The sequence below is a fragment of the Bombyx mori genome, chromosome 27, assembly GCF_030269925.1.
Source record: "Bombyx mori chromosome 27, ASM3026992v2".
NCBI lineage: Eukaryota > Metazoa > Arthropoda > Insecta > Lepidoptera > Bombycidae > Bombyx > Bombyx mori.
Genome location: NC_085133.1, coordinates 2,325,016 through 2,346,659, shown reverse-complemented (window position 1 = coordinate 2,346,659; position 21,644 = coordinate 2,325,016). Strand labels below are relative to the sequence as shown.

The window sequence follows — 21,644 nt, the reverse complement described above, 5'->3', positions numbered from 1 at the left end:
TCCTTTTCATTAAAAAATCATGTAAGCCTTCTTAAACGTAAGCAGTAGTTATATTCTACGTTATGATTGGTCGTCTAGCGTCTGCATGACGCTAAACTTAGGAATGCTTTCAATTTTAGAATAGTTTCACTGTTGGTATTTTGGTAATCTATCGTGTATGAGTTTTCAAAAACAGTACGGTACAGAAGCACGCACGTCGCGTTGTTGCTATTGGGTTAATCTGTGGAGCGTTGATTAGCGTTGTTTTCGCGCTAAAATTGTGCATTCCTGGTTTGACCAAAAACCGCAATTTAATTCAAATCTCTATCTACCTTCTATCTTTCAGCCCACAGACGTCCACTGCTGGACATAGGCCTCTCGCACGCCTTGCCACAACGATCGGCCCTGCACTGCTTGCATCCAGCGGATCCCAACGAACCTCACAGCCCACCTGGTGTTAAGTGGTTACTGGAGCCCATAGACATCTACAACGTAAATGCGCCACCCACCTTGAGATATGAGTTCTAAGGTCTCAGTATAGCTACAACGGCTGCCTCACCCTTCAAACCGAAACACATTACTGCTTCACGGCAGAAATAGGCAGTATGGTAGTCCCTACCCGCGCGAACTCACAGGAGTTCCTACCACCAGTAATTATGCAAATAATAATTTTGCGGGTTTCATTTTTATTACACGATGTTCTACGAGATCTGTTCTGCAATGTGACCTGCCCACTGCTACTTCAACGTCGCAATACTCTGGGCCATATCGATTACCATGGTTTTCCTGCGAATCTCCGCATTTCAGATTTCATCTCGAAGGGAAACTCAGAGCAAAGCCCTCACCATTGCTCTTTGGGTGACCTTGAGCCTTCTGATAAGGCCTGTTTTGAGCGACCACGTCTCAGTGCCATATTATGTCATCACTAACAACACTGGTCAAAGACTTTTGTCTTGAAACACTGTGGTATTTGTGGTGAGAAGCGAAGATGTGAAGAGTAGGTAGAGTGTTGATTAGCATTGTTTTCGCGCTGCGAAGTCGTGCAATCCTGGCTATGACTAAAAACCGAAAATTATCTCAAAAACAGGTGCCAATTATTTCAAGATTAGTGCATTTTGTAGTCAATAATCTCTATATATAAAAATGAATTGCTGTTCGTTAGTCTCGCTAAAACTCGAGAACGGCGAAACCGATTTGGCTAACTTTAGTCTTGAATTATTTGTGGAAGTCCAGGAAAGGTTTAAAAGGTAGATAAATATGAAAATGCTCGGAATTAAATAAAAATAACTATTTTGTTTGTCCTTTGATGTGTCCCCCGTCGGACGGATTCCTTTTGTTTGTATTAAGTTTATTTTATACAAAAGTTTAGGCCTTTTATTTATCGATTGAGGCACTACGAAGTCTGCCGGGTCAGCTAGTTAATAAATAAAGAGCAAATCAATTTGTTCATTACACGACTGTTTTCCCAAGCAGCATTGGCACCAATTATTGTGTCACCCCATCAGTCAAACAACACAGCTAAAGTTCAGCTCGGAAACTTGTTATGAGTTGTAGGGCGTATGAAGTTATTTACTGTCTCTGCTAATTTCTGTCGCAAATCAATTGGGTTCTACTTTAAAAGAATAGGATTTGCTGCCCTTTGGACAGTTACAGACTATCCAGTGAAGCTCAGACAGACAAGCTTTTTCCTTACCTATTCACTGGTAGCCTAAGTGGTTATTTCAGCTACGCCCTGATGGATAGGTGAGTTCACGGGCTCGACTTGAGAGAATTTGCTAACACTAACAGGAGCAGTGCTTCGCAGAATCTACTACCGTATCGGAATCGCGACCCACTGAAAAGATCCGGCGGAAAACGTCTTTTTTTTATTTTATTTTATTGCTTATATGGGTGGACGAGCTCACAGCCCACCTGGTATTAAGTGGTTACTGGAGCCCATAGACATCTACAACGTAAATGCGCCACCCACCTTGAGATATAAGTTCTCAGCCCTCAGTATAGTTACAACGGCCGTCCCACCCTTCAAACCGAAACGCATTACTGCTTCACGGCAGAAATAGGCAGGGTGGTGGTACCTACCCGTGCGGACTCACAAGAGGTCCTACCACCAGTGAAAATGTATCTAATGAACCCCTTTGAGTACACGTCTTACTTATCTTTTTTTCTGTTTCATATCTCTTACTTTTAAATGTTCCTTGTTCGTTTTTGGTTATTTTACTATTGAATTCTTTAACAAGAATGATATACAACTGAAAATGAGTTCGGAGGGAGTGTCGCGCCGCGAAATTCTTCGGTGTTATTGTAAATCGTATCTGAAGCCGCGATGAACGTTGTTAGAAACGAAAATAAACCGTGTTATTGTTACGGCAGCTGTTTTCATTTGAAGATTAAAATTCTTGGAGCCGGCCGGGTGAGCGCCGGAGAAATTTTTATATTAATACGTGAAGCAAAAACTTTGTATCCCTTTTTACGAAAATTGCGCGGACGGAGGAGTATGAAATTTTCCACACTTATAGAGAATATAGAGAAGAAGTGCACAATGCTAATATTTATTTAAAATAATGCACAAAAGATTCATTAAATCAATAAAGAAAACATTACACACACTACATACCATGTATTTGACGCACACACGCATCCATACTATTTATTGTCAAACTTTTGTTCTTGACGTCTGATGTCAAATTGAGAATAGATTCAATATTGTTTGTCTTTGATAATATTTTTTATAGTGTAGTCTTGGCGAAATTTGTGATTATAGAAGTATAAAATACAATCATAATAGTGTACAAGCTTACAATTCCAATTAATTATAGTCGAATTTCGACTACTGCGGGACCTCTAGTTTTTATTAAAACACATCGTTTTTTGGATTTCGACATCTGTTGTGTTGTAGTAAATGAGAGTGGACTGTATTTATTACTTTTGATATCTTTATTAGTCCTTATGTGACAAATGAAAGATATATGAATATATCGACGCTTGAAAGGCAAACGTGACTAAGCGACAATAACTGATTTGTACATAAATGATAGGCAATAACCATACTCGATGATAGGCAAAATGAATGATAGGCAATAACCATACCAAAAAAAAAATATGTTTCTAGGTCTATTAAAATCATTTCAATCCTACAGCTACTAACTAGATTCTTTGTTTTCAGGTATTTCAACTTTAAATTAGTCTACTGTAAAGTTCACGCATTGTCGCTTAGTCAAGTTTGCCTTTCAGTCGATATGAAATACTAGCTGTACCCGTCCGATTCGATGGGCATTTAAAATTAACATTAGCATTTCTCATCCCCACAAAGATTCTCATCATTAACGACCCCGCAACTGGTGTAGGGAGTCCAACACTCATATAAATATTAGCCTATCCATTAAGTACATGTATTTTCTACATGGATACCAAGTTTTAAGTCAATCGTATGCATGGTTCAGTAGTTATAACGGATAGTCCGTAAAACCGCTGTAGATTTATATATTAGTATAGACTAACTAGTATAGATGAAATCGATGTGTCGCCCTTGGTGGCTGGAATTGAAAAGGGGAGTGTCATAGTGGACGTCATATATTGACACTTTTGAAGTTCCGAATTCAAACAACATCCAACATATTATGCAGAAAGGAGCACTGTTTATAAGTTATTAACAAGTTGCTCTTTTTTTTTCAAACAGATCGTGTTATGAATTTTAGAACAACAATTTTTTTAACTAGCTTCAATATTATGACGACTCGAAAGCTAACAATTGGATATAATATTTTCAGTACGTGTGTAGTTATTTTATATTTGAGTTCACAAACTGCCATCTTTTTTTCCTACCTATTCTAGTAATCTTGATGGGTTATACTAGATTCCCAGAACTACTAGGTGAGCTTATGGGGCTCTAACCTGACGACGTTGCTAACACTGACCCTAGCAAGAGCAGTGCTTCGCAGAATCTACCACCGGATCGGAAATGCGACACACTGAGAAAATCCGGCGAGAAACTCATTCGCTGTGTCTGTGGGTTAATTTACTTGCCAAACCCTTGGTCGCAAGCAATGCGTTCGACGAGAACATTGATCGGTGTTTGAGGTAGGATCCGAGGAAGGATCCGAAATGACGCTTAGGGCGACGTTGACTGTTTACCATTCGGTCCACAGGATCAGGAATGACAAACTGCCTAACCATGGCTTGGACTCTTTCATTTCTCATCATAGTCTACTAACAAAACTCTATCTGATTAGTTTTAATATATAATTTAGAAAAATATATTAATTTACCAAGATAAACGCAATACGTTTTAATACGGGACTTATTATGAAAACATTATGGAAGCTATGAAAGCAAACACGGTCGATTATTCCAAACATTTTACGTTTAAAATGGCGACGCTGTAAATACATCGCAATGAATATTCTCACCGCATGTAGTGTGCAATAATGAACCAAGCTTAAAATGTATCCTATTAATATCTCTTCGAATGTTAGAACGTTAGCCTTCATACGATACTTTTTATTTTATTTTAAAGGCCTTATTATTTATCTTATTTTTATTTTAAATAAAGTCGCAAAATATTTTAAATAAATTAGGTAAATCTGTTCGTAAATAAAGTAGTTATGATAAACTAGCTATTTCTATGTAACGTCTACAGATCCCACGATTGTATACAGTGACGTCAAAGTTCTTATCCGATAGACGCGCTAAGGAAAAGCGATACATGATCCCACAGTCTCGATCTCTACCAAAAGCTTAAAGTTTAGATATGTTTGATTTATTGACTACGCTAGATCGTTGGTGACTTTACTTACTATCCGTCGTGGCAATTTTTCTAATGAAATACGTACTTAATAAAAAATGTTGACGATTGACTTCCACGGTGAAGAAATAAAATCGTGTGATAAAAAAAACAAAATGTGTGCAATTCACACGTGGTAGAAGTGAAACCTTCTAAAATTAAAATACAATTATCCTAAACGTCTTAAGTATATGTAAAATGTTGTCATTATTAAATAATTGTAAGGTAGCGCCCTCTGTGAATTGATATTTTAATTTCACGTATAATCCTAAATTAAAATTCACTACAAGAGCTTTCATACACACGTTAGTATTAAAAAAATCTCACATATGGCGCTGTATTAAATAGTATGTATATTTCTGTCTCATTCTTTGCTGGCTTCATCCTACACATTTTTGTATTTGTGTCTCTTACCTGTCGTTTTTTCCGTTGCATCCGGTTTGAAATCACAACGATTCTAAAGAAGTTTTCACTTCAAAATCAAACCCGCAAAATTATAATTTGCGTAATTACTCACTCGGAAGGGAATAACATCTTCACGAATGAAATAGATAAAATTCAATGTGTAAAATTTAATATTTTTATTTGTGTTTTTATTGCATAAAGGCGTCCAAAACAAATTCGATCGTATAATTTTCATTGGCCCAGACATCTGTCCTTGTCTTACATTACCAGACCGCAATAATTGCATTTGTATGTTTGTCTCGCGACCGCTTACAGTAATTGCTTATTTTAATCGTTGAACTAATGAGACGACTGTAGTTCATTTAACAGTGGTTTTCATTGTTACTTTGATAAAAAGATTTTTGATAACCTTATAATTTTTGCGGCATTTGACCGATCACCGGTCTCAATACAAGGAACTTTCGGGATTTTTTTTTCTCCTACCTAAGCTGATAGCCTTGAGAGGCTATTTCAGCGTAACCTTAATTAGTAGGTGAGCTCACGGGGCTCAAACCGGAGTGATGCTAACACTGACCCTAGCAAGAACAGTGCTTCGAATCTTTCACCCCTTGTTATGTCTTTGCGAAAATCTATTATTTCCAAGTCTTTCGGTACAAACATGTGTATTGGACGATGTTGATTTAAATAGAAGTACACTACTGGATCTCTAAAGTATAAAGCGTTTGGAACATACGCGCGGGCATCCGGATTACTCTGTGGACTTTGGCGAGTCAGTGTTCACTATTCACCAAGATCTCTCCCGAAGAATTGAAAATTCAAATTCAAAATTCAAAATCATTTAATTCAACTTAGATGTCAGCATAACACACTTGTTGAATGTTAAAATATAAATAAAAATGTTAACTCTACCACCGGTTCCAAAAAGAGCCACAGTCCTGAGAAGAACTGGCGAAACAAACTAAGCGGTTTTTTTTTTGTTTTTTCTCAAATATTTTTTTCTCTTTCTCTGAGAAGATCCGGCAAGAAACTCAGTGGGCTGTGTCTATGGGTTAATTCGCTCGTCGAGCCTATCGTCGCAAGCAACGGGTTCGACGAGGAAGGTGACCGGTGCTTGTGGTACCTAAAATCACCGTTAATGGATCGGAATCGGGAAGTTTCCCCGAGATCTGTATTAAACTTTCAATTGTTTTGAGATTCAAAATTTAAACACATTCGAATATAGAACAGTTCCAAATTCATAATTGCCGGGAAATATGGAAAAGAACTTAAAAGGCATGCCTAGTACGGACACGACCTGCAGTTATAAACATTCCGTTCTAATAAACACATGAATAAAGTGTCATAGTCGTCTACCGTAAAATAGTCAACTTAAATAAACTAAACAACTTAAAAAATATTCTTGTAAAACAAAAAAAAAAAACATAAAATTTAAAAAAACCCAAAAAAATAGCAAAATAACAAAAACGAAAAGGGAATCATTTGATTTTAAGATAGTGGACATAAGCGTGCAACGTGGTCATTGGAATGCGATAGTCATATAAAGAGAAAGTGAAGTTTTGCATTTGCAGTCTGTTAATGTTCCTGTGAAATTGTATTAAATAGCATCAAAATGAATCCTGGTCCACCAAGTTATCCGATGGCATCTCTGTATGTTGGAGATTTACACTCTGATATAACCGAGGCCATGTTGTTTGAAAAATTTTCGACTGCTGGGCCCGTCCTATCTATACGTGTTTGTCGCGATATGATTACCCGTAGATCCTTAGGCTACGCTTATGTTAATTTTCAGCAACCTACGGATGCTGAAAGAGCTTTAGACACCATGAACTTTGATATTATCAAAGGAAGACCCATTAGAATCATGTGGTCCCAACGTGATCCTTCCCTGCGCAAATCTGGAGTTGGGAATGTTTTTATAAAAAACCTTGATAAATCTATTGACAACAAGGCTTTATTTGATACATTCTCAGCGTTTGGGAATATTTTGAGTTGTAAAGTAGCTCAAGATGAGACTGGTGCTTCAAAAGGGTATGGTTTTGTTCATTTTGAAACTGAAGAAGCTGCAAATAAATCTATTGAAAAGGTAAATGGGATGTTGTTAAATGGTAAAATGGTTTATGTAGGCAGATTCATTCCACGCAAAGAGCGCGAAAAGGAACTTGGTGAGAAGGCTAAACTGTTTGCCAATGTGTATGTAAAGAACTTTGGAGAAGACTTTTCTGATGAAATGTTAAAAGATATGTTTGAGAAATATGGTCGCATTACAAGTCACAAAGTTATGTACAAAGATGATGGCAATTCTAGAGGCTTTGGTTTTGTTGCTTTTGAAGACCCAGATGCTGCTGAAAGAGCTTCCATTGAATTGAATGGCAAAGAGCTAGTTGAGGGTAAGCCTCTCTATGTTGGACGTGCACAAAAGAAAGCTGAACGCCAAAAGGAGTTGAAGCGTAAGTTTGAACAACTGAAATCTGAACGCCTAACTCGTTATCAAGGTGTTAATTTGTATGTTAAGAACTTGGATGATACAATTGATGATGAACGTCTGCGCAAAGAATTTGCACCATTTGGGACTATTACGTCTGCGAAGGTAATGCTAGAAGATGGACGTAGTAAAGGCTTTGGGTTTGTTTGTTTTTCTTCTCCTGAAGAAGCTACCAAAGCAGTTACTGAGATGAATGGACGTATTGTAGGAACTAAACCATTGTATGTTGCACTAGCTCAACGCAAGGAGGACCGTAAAGCGCACTTAACATCTCAGTACATGCAGAGAATGGCTAGTATGCGCATGCAGCAAATGGGTCAAATATTCCAGCCTAGTGGTGCAAGTGGATTTTTTGTACCATCGCTCCCTCCAGCACCACGTTACTATGGACCAGCTCAAATGACTCAAATAAGACCTACAACTCCAAGGTGGAATGCACAGCCCCCTGTAAGGCCTAGCACACAAGCAGCATCTGCATATGCAAATATGCAACCCACTTACAGACCAGCACCGAGAGCTCCGGCCCAATCTACAATAAGAACATCGTTAGGAGCAAGACCCATAACTGGACAGCAAGGAATTGCTGCTGCTGCTGCATCTATTCGTCCACCTTTAGTATCTCAAAGCAGTCGCCCAGCCAATTATAAATATACACCAAACATGCGCAACCCACCAGCTCCACAACCAGCAGTGCATATCCAAGGACAAGAACCTCTGACCTCTACTATGCTTGCAGCAGCACCACTCCAGGAACAGAAACAGATGCTTGGGGAACGACTGTTTCCACTTATTCAGAGAATGCACCCTGATTTGGCTGGGAAAATAACTGGTATGCTTTTGGAAATTGATAATTCAGAACTTCTTCATATGTTAGAACATGCAGAGTCTCTGAAAGCTAAAGTAGATGAAGCTGTTGCTGTACTGCAGGCTCATCAAGCTAAACAACAAGCAACTAAAAAAGAATAAATATCAGAAAAGCTAGCTGGCATATCAAGAAGTGGTCAGCTGCTTTAATTCTGTAACGCTTTTATCAATTTGCTTTATATTCTTTGATAAAATATAATCAAATTCATTAAAAAAAAATACATATAAAAATCGTAAAAAAATTAAAAGTGGGTTATGCACTCTTATGTAACTTTAAAGAGTGCAAGTTCACAAACAAAAATACGTAACTGTCAACATTTCTACGTTGCGAGTTAATGAACTCTTTGACTTTTACATTGACTAAGAAGTTTATTTTAAGTTAAAGTTGTTTGAGAACTTTAGATACATTCATTTCAGTTTGATTTATTATCTCAAGATATGGGAGTTGGCTTTAGTTCTTTCATTTATTATTACTTTCACATCAGTTTTTGACTGATACCATGGATTGAAAACTTGGTCTCTAGTAATTTACTGATGCTACATGTTTGGTTAAGACTCGCTGGAAATAGGACATATCAAAGTAGTCCGATATTACTGCAGGGAGAGCTCAATTCAGAGCTCTAACGTGGTGTAAATTCACTTTATTTTATGTAATTGACTTCAGGCAAAACAATGATGTGACACAGGAATAAGTCTTTTCAGTTACTTTGTCGTTGCTCAGAACAGCTCAGTGCGCATTCAAGAGCTTTTTTTTTATTGCCCTTGCAGGCAGACGAGCACGCGACCCACCTGATGGTGCGCGGTTACCGTCGCCCATAGGCTTCACCAATGCCAGGGGCAGAGCCAAGCCGCTGCCTAAAGATAAGTCCAGAGATAAGTACAGCGCTGCACGTTTCACGTGAATGTGCTTTGTAAATATACCAAAATCGAAAGCTTTCAAACTGGCGCACTATCTTCCGACGATTTCCACAACGGTTAGTATTCAATAAATCATATTTTATTCACACCAGGAAGATTTATGGGAAAACGCATGTCGATAATGATTGACAGCCATAAGTCTACCCGAATTGTGTATATTGATCTTATAATGATATTTTTATTGCTTTTAGGGTGGACGAGCTCACAGCCTACCTGATGTTAAGTGGTTACTGGAACCCATAGACATCTACAACGTAAATGCCGCCACCCACTGAGATATAAGTTCTAAGATCTCAGTATAGTTACAACGGCTGCCCCGCCCTTCAAATCGAAACGCATTACTGCTTCACGGCAGAAATAGGCAGGGCGGTGGTATCTACCCGCGCGGACTCACAAGAGGTCCTACCACCAGTCCCTGTCTGTTAATAAAATCGAGACGCTTTTTGGAGTTATCTGGGGGCACTAATTAACGAAAAGTTTTAAAAGGTACGAAAGGGAAGCAAAAAAAGATTGGGAAGCACTGGCCTAGACGAAAATATAATGTAATAATTTAGAATGTAACGATATATCTGGTTGATACGCATAGTCAATCTGTATTAGGTAGCCGCCAACGCCAGCTTTACGTGTTCACGAAAAATGAATTTCGTTAAACAATGAGTGGTTTATGTTGGAAATTGTTTTCCGCCTATCACTTTTGTTTACATATTTCACATTACATATTGTTTATTTAAACATTTCTTAACTTTTACGGTTTTTTTGAAGTGAAACTTCTAATGCGTCTTCCAACAAGGTTGCGTTAGAAGTTTAACGCTACCATTCTAGAAAGAGACAGAGTGCGTGACACAGACGCGCAGACACGTGCGTAGTATAACCTATTACAGGCCAGCGCGAGCGTTAGCAACGAGTACCGTCCAATATTATAATGTAGCATTTATAAATATATTATTTACTTTTCTATCTATAATTTAAAAAATATATAAAATAAATGTTGAAGATGTCGCATATCTTATACACAGCATTCCCTATTTCAAGAGCAATCTGATTTAAGGATGAAAAATGAAGCACACCACAATAAGTACTACACATCGAAAAAGAAGTTTCACTTCATTCACGTGCACCAAGCTGCACCGTTTTACTTCTTTTTTTTAGATTTTGTTTACTTCATACAAAATTTAAATTATGAATACGTCACGGAAGTAATAATTCATTCGTTGTTAAAATTTTGATTCGTAATAACTTGCCAATCTCTTTGTCATCTGTGTCCGGTTCTGCTTTGTGACTAAAATATGAGAGATTATCGAATTCACCTGCATTAATGATTCCTGTGGTTTTTATTATTACACTATTATTATTCTTAGTAGATTCTGCTCGGAAATATTGGTTGTTCGTGTTATAAAATCGAGGAAACTGCGGTGCGTCTCACGGAAACGAGTGGGTGTTGATTAACGAATCGAGAGAGACGGAATTCATTAGCGTATTAACGTATAAAATCCTGCTCGTTTTTTTTAAATATTATTAAATTTTAATCTTTTACCCGCGCGGACTCACAAGAGGTCCTACCACCAGTAAATCATCAGTAAGACATCAGGCATAAGTGTCAAATGTATGTTTCTGATCCACGCGAAAAGAAAACACGAAGCGTGCATGTGTGAGACTTTAAAATCATTGCGTTGAGTGGCGCTGACAGGTGATCTGGCGCGGCGCCCGGCTACGGTCCTCTCGGCTTCAGTGATTGACGGCAGAAACGCCAACCAGAACCATCCGGCGGACGTCAATTAAAACAATTAAACACTTCGGACAAATACACTTTGAATCATTATATATGTTTTCGCAATTGTGTAGTAACTCGATTTGTTTTTTCAATCGCTTGCTTTCAGTAATTTTAATGGCCGCCGCGACTCTTCCTACACTGAATTAATGGATACATATCACAACGCGAATGTAGCGGCCCATCATCGGATATGAATGCAAAATCGCAACGCACTGTACAGTTGTTCGACCCTTCAAACTGGGGGTAGGTAAAATACGCTTACATGTCAAAGAATTCGAGGAATTTTAACACTCGTTTTTTATAAAATAATTCGCAATAGGCCGTCTTCTAGTGAGGCGATCTCTTCCAGGCCCCGACTGAATCAAAGGCTAGTGTTACGGTCATAATAAACAAAAGAGGGACTCAATAAAAAGGGCACAAAACACAAATGACCCTGGTTTTTAGTCTAGAGATTAAAGACAGGTTTTTTGTTTCAGTTTGGCTCCAGACTGTCTGTCAGTGGGAATATTCACGCAGAATGTCTACATAATTAACATCTACGTACCTGTTGCTATGAACAATTTTGAAATCACAACCGGCTATTATCTTGGATGCATAATTTGGTTAATTCGCAAGAATTCTCATTTTTTTTTTTTTCGGGTGTGGGCCGAACCCCATGCGATGTATCCGCGCTTAGGGGGTACCCGGGGTATGTGGGTCTTGACGTTCTGCAGATTTTGGGAGCTGCCGCGGGCCCTAGCATGTTTTTAGGGCCCCACTAACTCCTTTTGTACTCTGCCACTCGACGTCCGATCTCCGCCCGAGGTCAGATTAGGGGGGTTCCTGGGGGTGAGCACTACAACCAAATTCGCGGCGCCACCCTGAGGTCGCCCGACCGACGGGTCGTCAAGGCGAATGTCGACGACCAACGACGGCTATCTCCGCGGTACGGCGGCCCGACATAATTTCAGGTAAACACATACTTTCACTTTACATAGCTAAGGAATACATATACAGGAAACAATCCGAAACAGGCGAGTCGTAAGCTTGATTGCCCATCTAGAGCAAAAACTATAAAATATAACCGTGAATCTTTTGATCTAAGTCATTAAATCTTCTAATTTAATCCGCTAAATCTTTTGATTTTTCAACAGGGAAAACTTCGATGACTTTAGAAATGACCTGGTATAGCCTTCAAACTTAATACCGAGGTCACTGCCAAGTTTCCAGGTCTCGAGTACTACGACCTGAAGTCCGAGGTCGGATTCGGGAAATGTGTTTGAAGTTGTATCGACGGTATGCTGACGTCCAATGGGCGACGGTAATCACTGATCATCAGGTGGGCCGTCTGCCTACAAGGACAATAAAAAAAATCCTTTTTTCGATAGTCTATCTTGTCCCGAATGGAAGCTCCGGTATCGTGAACACGGGCGTAGGTAACTGGTTTGAAAATGGTTTTCTTAATTATGTAAATATTTTTTTAAACATACTAATGGCGCCAATTTGTAACCAATATTGTATGTATTTTCTAAGGATAATTCTAAATATCATTTTCAGAAAAAGTTACTCACTTTTCAGAATCAATTAAAAGAGCTACATTTTTAAGTGAATTAAAAAGTTAGTAATGACTAGAGTAATATATACATATATATTTTTTTTATATTTATTGCTTAGATGGATGGATAAGCTCACAGCCCACCTGGTGTTAAGTGGTTACTGGAGCCCATATACATCTACAACGTAAATGCGCCACCCACCTTGAGATATAAGTTCTAAAGATCTCAGTATAGTTACAACGGCTGCCCTGCCCTTCAGACCGAAACGCATTACTGCTTCACGGCAGAAATAGGCAGGGCGGTGGTACCTACCCGCGCGGACTCACAAGAGGTCCTACCACCAGTAATTACGCAAATTACAATTTTGCGGGTTTCATTTTTATTACACAATCTTATTCCTTCACCGTGGAAGTCAATCGTGAACATTTGTTGAGTACGTAATTAATTAGAAAAATTGGTACCCGCCTGGGATTCGAAAACTGGTGCATGGCCAAAACGACGACAAATATTTTCTTTAGCAGTTCTCAATTCTGAGGAGCTCAATATTTCAAATATGTATTTAGCTCTGTTATAAATCAAGTGTAGGTATGTGTAATTCAAAAGAAGACAGAAATCAATTAAGTACACGATTTTACGTAAAAAGACATTTAAGAAAGCGTGTTAAAGAAAATGTGGTAAAATAGGTATTCATTATCATTTCATGTCGTACCTATTTAAAAAAACTAATTACTATTTCTTTATCTTATAACAATGACAGACACGTGTCAACGCGGTCTGATAATTTGACATTTGACGGCGGCCATCTTGAGTTTAGCCATTACTCTTGTTGCGTCAAATGTCAAGACAATTTTACATTTAAATTGGGTGTTAAATTTTTTTTTCAATCGGAAAGTGAGTGTAGAATTACGTACAATGATATCGTCTGCATTTTTTTTATGATGCTTTAGTAACATTAACTGTTAATAAGGTTTTTTTTGTTAATCATTAAGAAAACACTGATTATCCAAACCTCATAGTGTCTAAATGTCTAGTCCCAGATTATACTGGTCGGATAAAATAATTGTGAATCTCTTCATATTTCTTTTCTTAATAAATTAGATAGAGCTATTTTTATAAATGTAGCACGGTATAGGATACTTTTATCGTTTTAAATAACCTGATCACATCGGGCTATCTGCTCAATCAAAATATGAATATTTAAAATCGATTCAGAGTTTAAGCAACTATTTATCCTAAGAAAATTAAATCAGCTATATTTATTTTCTAAATTAAAAACTGCTGGCAAAATCAGAGGGCACAATTAACAATAAATATTTAGACTCTGCATAGCATACTTATATACGTTACATACATACATTACATACTTCAAAATTCAAACGAAAAGGAACCTAGTGTAACGGTGTATTAGTAGCAATATTCGTAATTCCAAAGCTGATACTTACAGCTTATTATCTGAGACTAAAATATAATTCTATCGAATTGTCATTTGAGACAATTTGTAAATAATTGTTTCTTTACAATTATTGGTTCTAGCAAGTAAACTATTTTATCTGACAGTTTGGTATACGCTGTTTTTAATAAAAAAATGTAATTTTTTTAACGATTACCGAATTGAAAAAAAAACCCATCAGGAATTGTAATGTTATAGTACTACTTTTATTCTTATATTTGTTTTCTATATAAGCTTTTAGACGGTGGTGAATAGCTACCGTTCCTCATACACATCATTAATGCCATTGACATTGCCAAGCCACTGAACATCGCTTAAGAGTCTTTTTAAATCTACTACATAGAAGGACATGGCATAGCGCCCGGGAAACACCGTTCAGGGAGTTCAATCCAGAGTCTAAATTTATTTAATAAAATAAAGTAATTTTACAAAATAAAATAGTATAAAAACTTTTAATAACTGGCAACAACACAAAATATGGCTTCGTAACGGCCGTAACTAACTCACCTTTACTGCGACACAACACAACACAATCACTAAACTAATCTAGGACTAAACCTACTAACCAACTAAAGCGTCTACGTCTAGTTGTAGCTAAGCTTTAATATCGCACGTATGTATGCGGCGATCGTGTTGGTTTGCCAGATTGAAAAAATACGTGTTTTTAGGGAATTTTTTTTGATGTTTCTTTTCTGAATTTAAACTACTGCCCAGGATTTTTCTTGACAAGAACTTGGTTTCCACTCTCTTTCTCTCTGTCTCTGTACCCTCTTCTATTTTACTCTAATATTTCATCCCGAAAAGACGTGATAGATCAAATAATGATGTGTTTTACTTTTCTACATATTATTTTAACTTAACGTGAAATTATTATTCTAATATTCTTTTAAGTAGAATGTTTGAATAAATATATTTATTATGTGCAGTCGTGATATAAATATTTCAATCAAATTTTGAAGAAAACTCAATAATTTGTGTAAGTTAATGTGCAATTTTCTTTTTTAATCTCGTGGAAAATACTTTAAGCTTTGTTTTAAATTAACGACATCACTATCAAAGAGCCAAAATTAGAATTCACTTCTCGTTAATTAAGTTCTAAAGCAGAAATAATGTATTGGAAAAATATCATCTAAAACATATACAGGAAAGAAATCATAAAATATTTTGCTTATCGTGAAAAAAATATTTGTGCGTTTTTTTTTGTGAATGGCAATCCGAAACACACAAAACGCGTTACCATTCTATAAATACGCGTAGAACGCCGTCGTCGAGATTCTTACGTTAAGATTTAATAACGCTACTGTTTCGTATCAAGAAACATAATTTACGATAGATTTTTATTGCTCTTCTTGTGTTCGAGAAGTTCACAGTTCGCCCGGTATTAAGAGCAATACACCTATCCCCCTGATGACGATGATTACGCTTTTACACGGTTTGGGTATATTAAAAATGAATAAAAATTGATAGTTTTACTAATTTATACCATATTCTAAGTATGTACACACGTAATTAGCCTTCATTCCCGCAAAGAACCAAAGGGAAACGGGGGTGACTGAAAATCAGCGCTGTTCGATTTATCAACATTGAACAGCAATAGCTGAGCCACCTCTTTTTGCCTTTTTCTTTTTTTTTTTCTCTTCTTTTTTTTGTATTTCATTTTATTTTCTGTGATGTGAAAGGCAATAAATGATTTTTATTATTATTATTATTATTATACATAATTGCATATTCGCATATACATGTAGCTGAGAATATTTTTGGTTTTCACTAATTTTGGCAACACTGATGTTAATAACGTAGGACTCCCCGTATTGTGAAATCTATATATATAAAAATGAAACCCGTTTTCCGTTGTCACGACATAACATGAAAACGGCTTGACCGATTTGGCTAATTTTGGTCTTGAATTGTTTGTGGAAGTCCAGAGAAGGTTTAAAAGGTATAAAAATATGAAAATTCTCGGAATTAAATAAAAATATCAATTTTGTTTTCCCTTTGACGTGTCCCCCGTCAGACGGATTCCTTTTGTTTGTTTTAAGTTTATTCTATATAAAAGTTTAGGTCTTTTATTTATCGATTGAGGCACTACGAAGTCTGCCGGGTCAGCTAGTACAATATACATTTAGAGAAATGTGTACACTTGATATTAATATGCAAACGTAAAGTAGTTCATGTAAAAGCAGGGGGAAAAAGCTCATATTTTTTATTACAAGTCCAAATTAATGTATTAGATCTGATAAGTCATCTATTTTATAGTTTTTTTTTTAAAGTCTTTATCTGTAATCTGTGTCAGAAAATGAAAAAAAGCGTTGTATGTTTGAAGATCAAAATAAAATATTAGTACATTTACGACTTAACGTAATGATGAAAGAATAACGAATGCTACTAATTTTTTTTTTCATGAATGAAGCCACAATATTCTTAAGAAGGTTTTGGTAGTTTTCAATAAATTTTCGGTCGTTGGCACAGGACATGGTGGTTTGGTGGTCCGCTTATCAGCTTTCCATCGGGCGCGGTGTTCCAAAGGACGACTCCTTTGTTTTTATCCATCTCTTGTGGAACATCGGCTGCGACTGGGTCTTGAGGAGCTCTCTTTGTGGCGGTATCACAGAACAGAAGATATTTGACAGATGCCTGAATCTCGCTAACGACATTTTCAAGACAAGCTTGCATATATACAAACTAGCTTTTGCCCGCGACTTCGTCCGCGTAGAATAGTTACTTTGGCATAACGCTAAATCTTACCCCCACTTCATTTACATAGAAAGTGAAAATATTTTTGAATTATAGAATGTTAAGGAGCTATTTAAACCCCTATTTTGAAACATTCTTTATTGGTCCTCCACTTGTATTGGTCTTAGCGTGATGTTATATAGCCTATAGCCTTCCTCAATAAATGTGCTATCTAACACTGAAAGAATTTTTCAAATCGAATCAGTAGTTCCTGAGATTAGCGCGCTCAAACAAACAAACTCTTCAGTTTTATAATATTAGTACAGTCCGAACAACAACATAAGGATCGTCGGTCTACCGAGCAATATCATTTGGTGGAAGGTCTTCCCTCCGTCGTTAAATCCACACCTTCATAGGTTCTCCTAGGCCCATGCGCTGTGTATTACGCGAAGGACACGTTTGTTGTGGCCCGGGGAAAGGACTACTGTGAATCCGCTGGTCCGATCTTCGCAAAAGTGGCATTCGTCGTCGATAAAATCCGAGGATTGGCCCTTGAGGTGGCGTTTAAGAAATTCGAGACCGTTTTTTTTCACAGGGCCAGGAGAGCGTCACCACCATAATTTTTTTTACCTATGCTGATAGCCTTGAGAGGCTATTTCAGCTTCACTCTAATGTATTTAGGTGAGCTCACGGGGCTCAAACCAGAGTGCTGCTAACACTGACCCTAGCAAGAGCAGTGCTTCGCAGAATTTACCACCGGATCGGAAACGCGACCCACTGAGAAGATCCGGCGAGAAACTCAGTGGGCTTCACTGCCATTGGAACTTACGCGGTCACTTCGAGAAGCTGGGACCTCGGTTGATTGCGACGGCCGATTCCTTAAACGGGACCTTTCCAAACGTTGGGGGAGTCGACACGGTGGTGCGCCGCTTCTACGTAGGGATGATGTAGCTGTGTGTCGCTGAACCAGCGAAGAGTACTGGAGTAGGGATTTCGCCTGGATTCGGACCCCGTAAGGCGTCCTGCCCCGCAGTGACAGTTACGGGGCAAAATTACGCATCATCCTATCAGCAGCCCAGCATGTTGTTATGAGACCAAAGATGGATGAAGTATAAAAGAAACACCAATATTCAAAACGATCATGTGTTTCTAATTAATTCTACGAATCCCGAAGCTCTCACGGAATATAAATGTTATTATAATATCTGAAACATTGACACATGTTTACTCAGAATTTAATGGAACAAGTATTTTCATTTCATCTAAACACATCCGCCGCTTATTTCGTATCAAAAACGATTTATAACTCTTTACCAAGAAGCATTTGATTATTTATATTTTTCGAATGACGGATGGTACGTCTATAATATCGCATTCCACAGTTTCGCGACTTGGCATAATTAAGCTGCTTTCAGACTACGCTATAATATAATAGCATATAGTATATAGCTCATAGCACAACAATATCGCACACCATACATTGTTATGGACACGTTCACACTGCACTGTATTATATATTATTGGCTAACTATACGCTGCTATAATATATGGCACCTTAGTATGGCGTAAGGAAGCTTCATGCACCATATTCTTTAGTTTGAGCCCAATATTTGGATGTTACTCAATCTACAACACACTTAAAGCCGAGAGAGCAGTTTATCAAGTACTACAATAGTCCACGGCGCATTGTTTGTTGTTCTTCCGGTCTCCCCGGACTACAATAAATTCGCTTGAATTATCAATTGAATAATACCCGCAAATGCTTGATTATGCACCATTATTTAAATAATAAATCGTCTAATGGCAGCGACATAATGAATGTTATTAGTATCCGCGATGCGAGCCCGTGAACCGTGAATCTGCTACTTAAAAAGTACTATTACCTACTACGTACTTCCTCAACATCCATTTGTAGAAGTAAGGCTACCTGCGGGTTTTCGTATGAACTGCCCTACTTTCTTATACCTGGATATGCAAGATAAACAATTTTTAAACGAATACACGAGCTTAAATGGATACCGGGGGCACATAGATATCAACAAAATAAATGCGGCCCATATTGAGACTTCGCCTACGACACTCCGAGAAGAAGAAGGGGTTTGGGGGATGGGGTGTTCTCCACACTACGCATGTGATAAAGGCAATCAAGGCATCAATGATAAAGGAATTAATATACGGAGTTGTCGGCGTTAGGGGCTCTGTATCTCTAGTACAGAAGAGTAGTTCTATAGTACAATAGATTTAAATCGGAAAACATTACAGCTTCGCGGTTGAATCAGCCAGGGTAATAGTACCCAATCGTTCGGGCTCACAAGATGCCTTCCTAATGAAAAATAAAATTTATTCCTACTATTGGATGTTGCTTTATAGTAACTTCTAATACTGATGCATTTCTGTTTGAAGGCTTTTTTTCCTACATGAACTGATGACCTTGAGAGGCCACCTCAGCCTAACCATAACAAGTAGGTGAGCTCACATAGCTCAAACCTGACGTCGTTGCTAACCCTAGCAAGAGCAGTGCTATGCTGAATCTACCACCGGATCGGAAACGCGACCCACTGAGAAGATCCGGCAAGAAACTCAGTGGGCTGTGTCTGTGGATTAATTTACTCGCCAAGCGCTTCGTCGCAAGCGATGGCTTCGACGATAACGATAACTGAGTCCTCTGACCTGGTCCTGGGACCTCTTGTGAGTCCGCACGGGTAGGTACCATCACCCTGCCTATTTCTGCCGTGAAGCAGTAGGTAATGCGTTTCGGTTTGAAGGGCGGGGCAGCCGTTGTAACTGTACTTGAGACCTTAGAACTTATATCTTAAGGTGGGTGGCGCATTTAAGTTGTAGTTGTCTATGGGCTCCAGTAACCACTTAACACCAGGTGGGCTATAAGCTTATCCACATATATAAGCAATAAAATAAAAAATATATAATATGTAAAAAACATGCTTTCAATTTACATATTCTTATATAAATACCTACTCTAAGGAAAATATATGTACACACATATACTGCATTGTACTTTCAAAGAGCTTTTTTAGTTGAGCCGAGTTTGAATCCAAGTTTGAATAAGTCCAAAATAAAAACAAAGTGAATAGTATAATTTTCTTTACAGAAGTCATCGCTATTGGCATCGCTCGTAAAGACTGCGGCCACCATCACGCTTGCCTTATGTTCATCTGCTTTCGAAATCGATTTTCATTACTATTAAAACATAAGTAAGTATATTCCATCCCTATTCATACGTGCTGTTTGTCAGTTTATGATTTTCAAAACGTATAAATTATATAAATGTCTTTAATATAAAATTATAGACAAAACATAACAAAATAAATATCAAAACAAAAGTAATCATTTTTTTTTCGTACAAACATAAGACCGTTATAGAAATTTGTTTGTTTATTGAAGGTATCAAAATATATTTTGTTTTTACACTACACTACACTGAATCTGTTTTATTTTTACAGTGGTGACATTCCCGTCCTGGACTCCGACTTTAACATTCAGTGCAGGACCAAAACAATAAAAAATACACAAAAGAGGGTATTTAGATTTAGTTGGTATCCTCTCATTTAAAAGCTTACGATTCGACGTAAAAACTCGCATGGAATATACAGTAGACGCGCGAGTTCATGTCCATCCTGAGGAATACGGTAGTGCTGTGACCTAGTTAATTATGGTAATGTCGATAATAACTACCGATTTAGTCAACAGCTGTTTGGTCAATTTGGTTTAATGTAACATAAGGCCATTTTGCAATTTATGAAATAAAATAATTGTGATAAGTAATTACTTGTTTATTTCTAATAGAGAAAAATATTTTTTAAATTCCAATTCAATCACTATCAAATAAAAAGACAACCGACAGATCAGAGTCGGAATCAGTATGTATCTTTTTTCAGTAGGTTTTTTTCTACCTGAACTTGTTGGAAGCGGAGTAGTCATGGTTAAATAACACAATACCGTTAGCGTAAATTATCGATATCGATAAGCGCGCGTCACAACCGTCAAGGACAACACTCGATGTCATACAAATGCGGGGAGGTGGCCAAGGTGGGGCGAGCTGTCCCCCGCGCGTCGCCTCTGGCCCCGATGGACATGAATTCGCCCGCATACTGTACTTCATAATGACTATAACAGAAGTCGGAGCCGTAACTAAGCAACCCGCAAAACCAAACTACCATAAATAAGTCTAGCTATTTTCGAAAAGTCATACCATTTATTGTATTTTTTTAAGTTTTCGCTAGTCATAGACATAATTAATTTAATTGCTTTAAAATTAATTACTTTTATGATCGTTCGTAACCATAAAAACTGTACAATACTAGAGACGTCAGAAGTGATATGATGACAATTAAAAATAAAAGCGCAAGGTTCTGCCAAAGTAATATCGATTTTGATAGCTATAAGGTATCGTCGGATTTTCGCAGTGGGTAGCAATTCCAATGTCTTGCACTATTGCTAGGACTAGTGTTAGCAATGTCCTCAGGTTAAAGCCACGTGAGCTCACCTACTTGCAGGTTACAAGGCTAGGTAGGGAAAAAAAGGCTAGTGTTAGCAATTGTTGAACCCATGAGCTCACCTACCCGTCCGCGCGAAGCTGAAATAGCCCCTTATGTTACCAACAATTAGGTAGGGTAAAAAATAGGTTAAACTCCGCTGAAACCACAGGCACTTCTAGTGCCTTAATAATAGCAAATTCAACATGAAAAAATAACATTTATTTAATATAAAACACCTGTTTATTTTCCTGACATCGATAGAATGTTCCCTTTGAAATGGCGACCACAACT

The 21,644-nt window shown here is 37.7% G+C and overlaps 2 protein-coding genes and 1 long non-coding RNA gene across 3 annotated transcripts in view; 2 read left to right on the top strand and 1 right to left on the bottom strand.

Annotated features, from left to right (window-relative positions):
* LOC101738519 (filamin-A) overlaps positions 1–14,837 on the bottom strand; it is a 99,645-nt gene extending 84,808 nt beyond the window's left edge. The window contains exon 1 of the mRNA XM_038020998.2: positions 14,692–14,837. The gene's annotated coding sequence lies outside the window, so the exon portion shown is untranslated. The remainder of the gene's footprint in view (positions 1–14,691) is intronic.
* On the top strand, positions 6,542–8,752 carry LOC119630694 (polyadenylate-binding protein 1). Its single transcript, XM_038021002.2, has one exon. It carries the CDS (start codon positions 6,774–6,776, stop codon positions 8,610–8,612), a length of 1,839 nt encoding a protein of 612 aa, XP_037876930.1. The 5' UTR covers positions 6,542–6,773; the 3' UTR covers positions 8,613–8,752.
* Positions 14,838–20,109: 5,272 nt separating the features above from the next.
* Positions 20,110–20,640, top strand: LOC134201524 (uncharacterized). The gene is made up of 2 exons (XR_009976873.1): positions 20,110–20,198; positions 20,319–20,640. It is a non-coding gene; the product is annotated as an uncharacterized LOC134201524 (long non-coding RNA).
* The last annotated feature ends 1,004 nt before the right edge of the window (positions 20,641–21,644 follow it).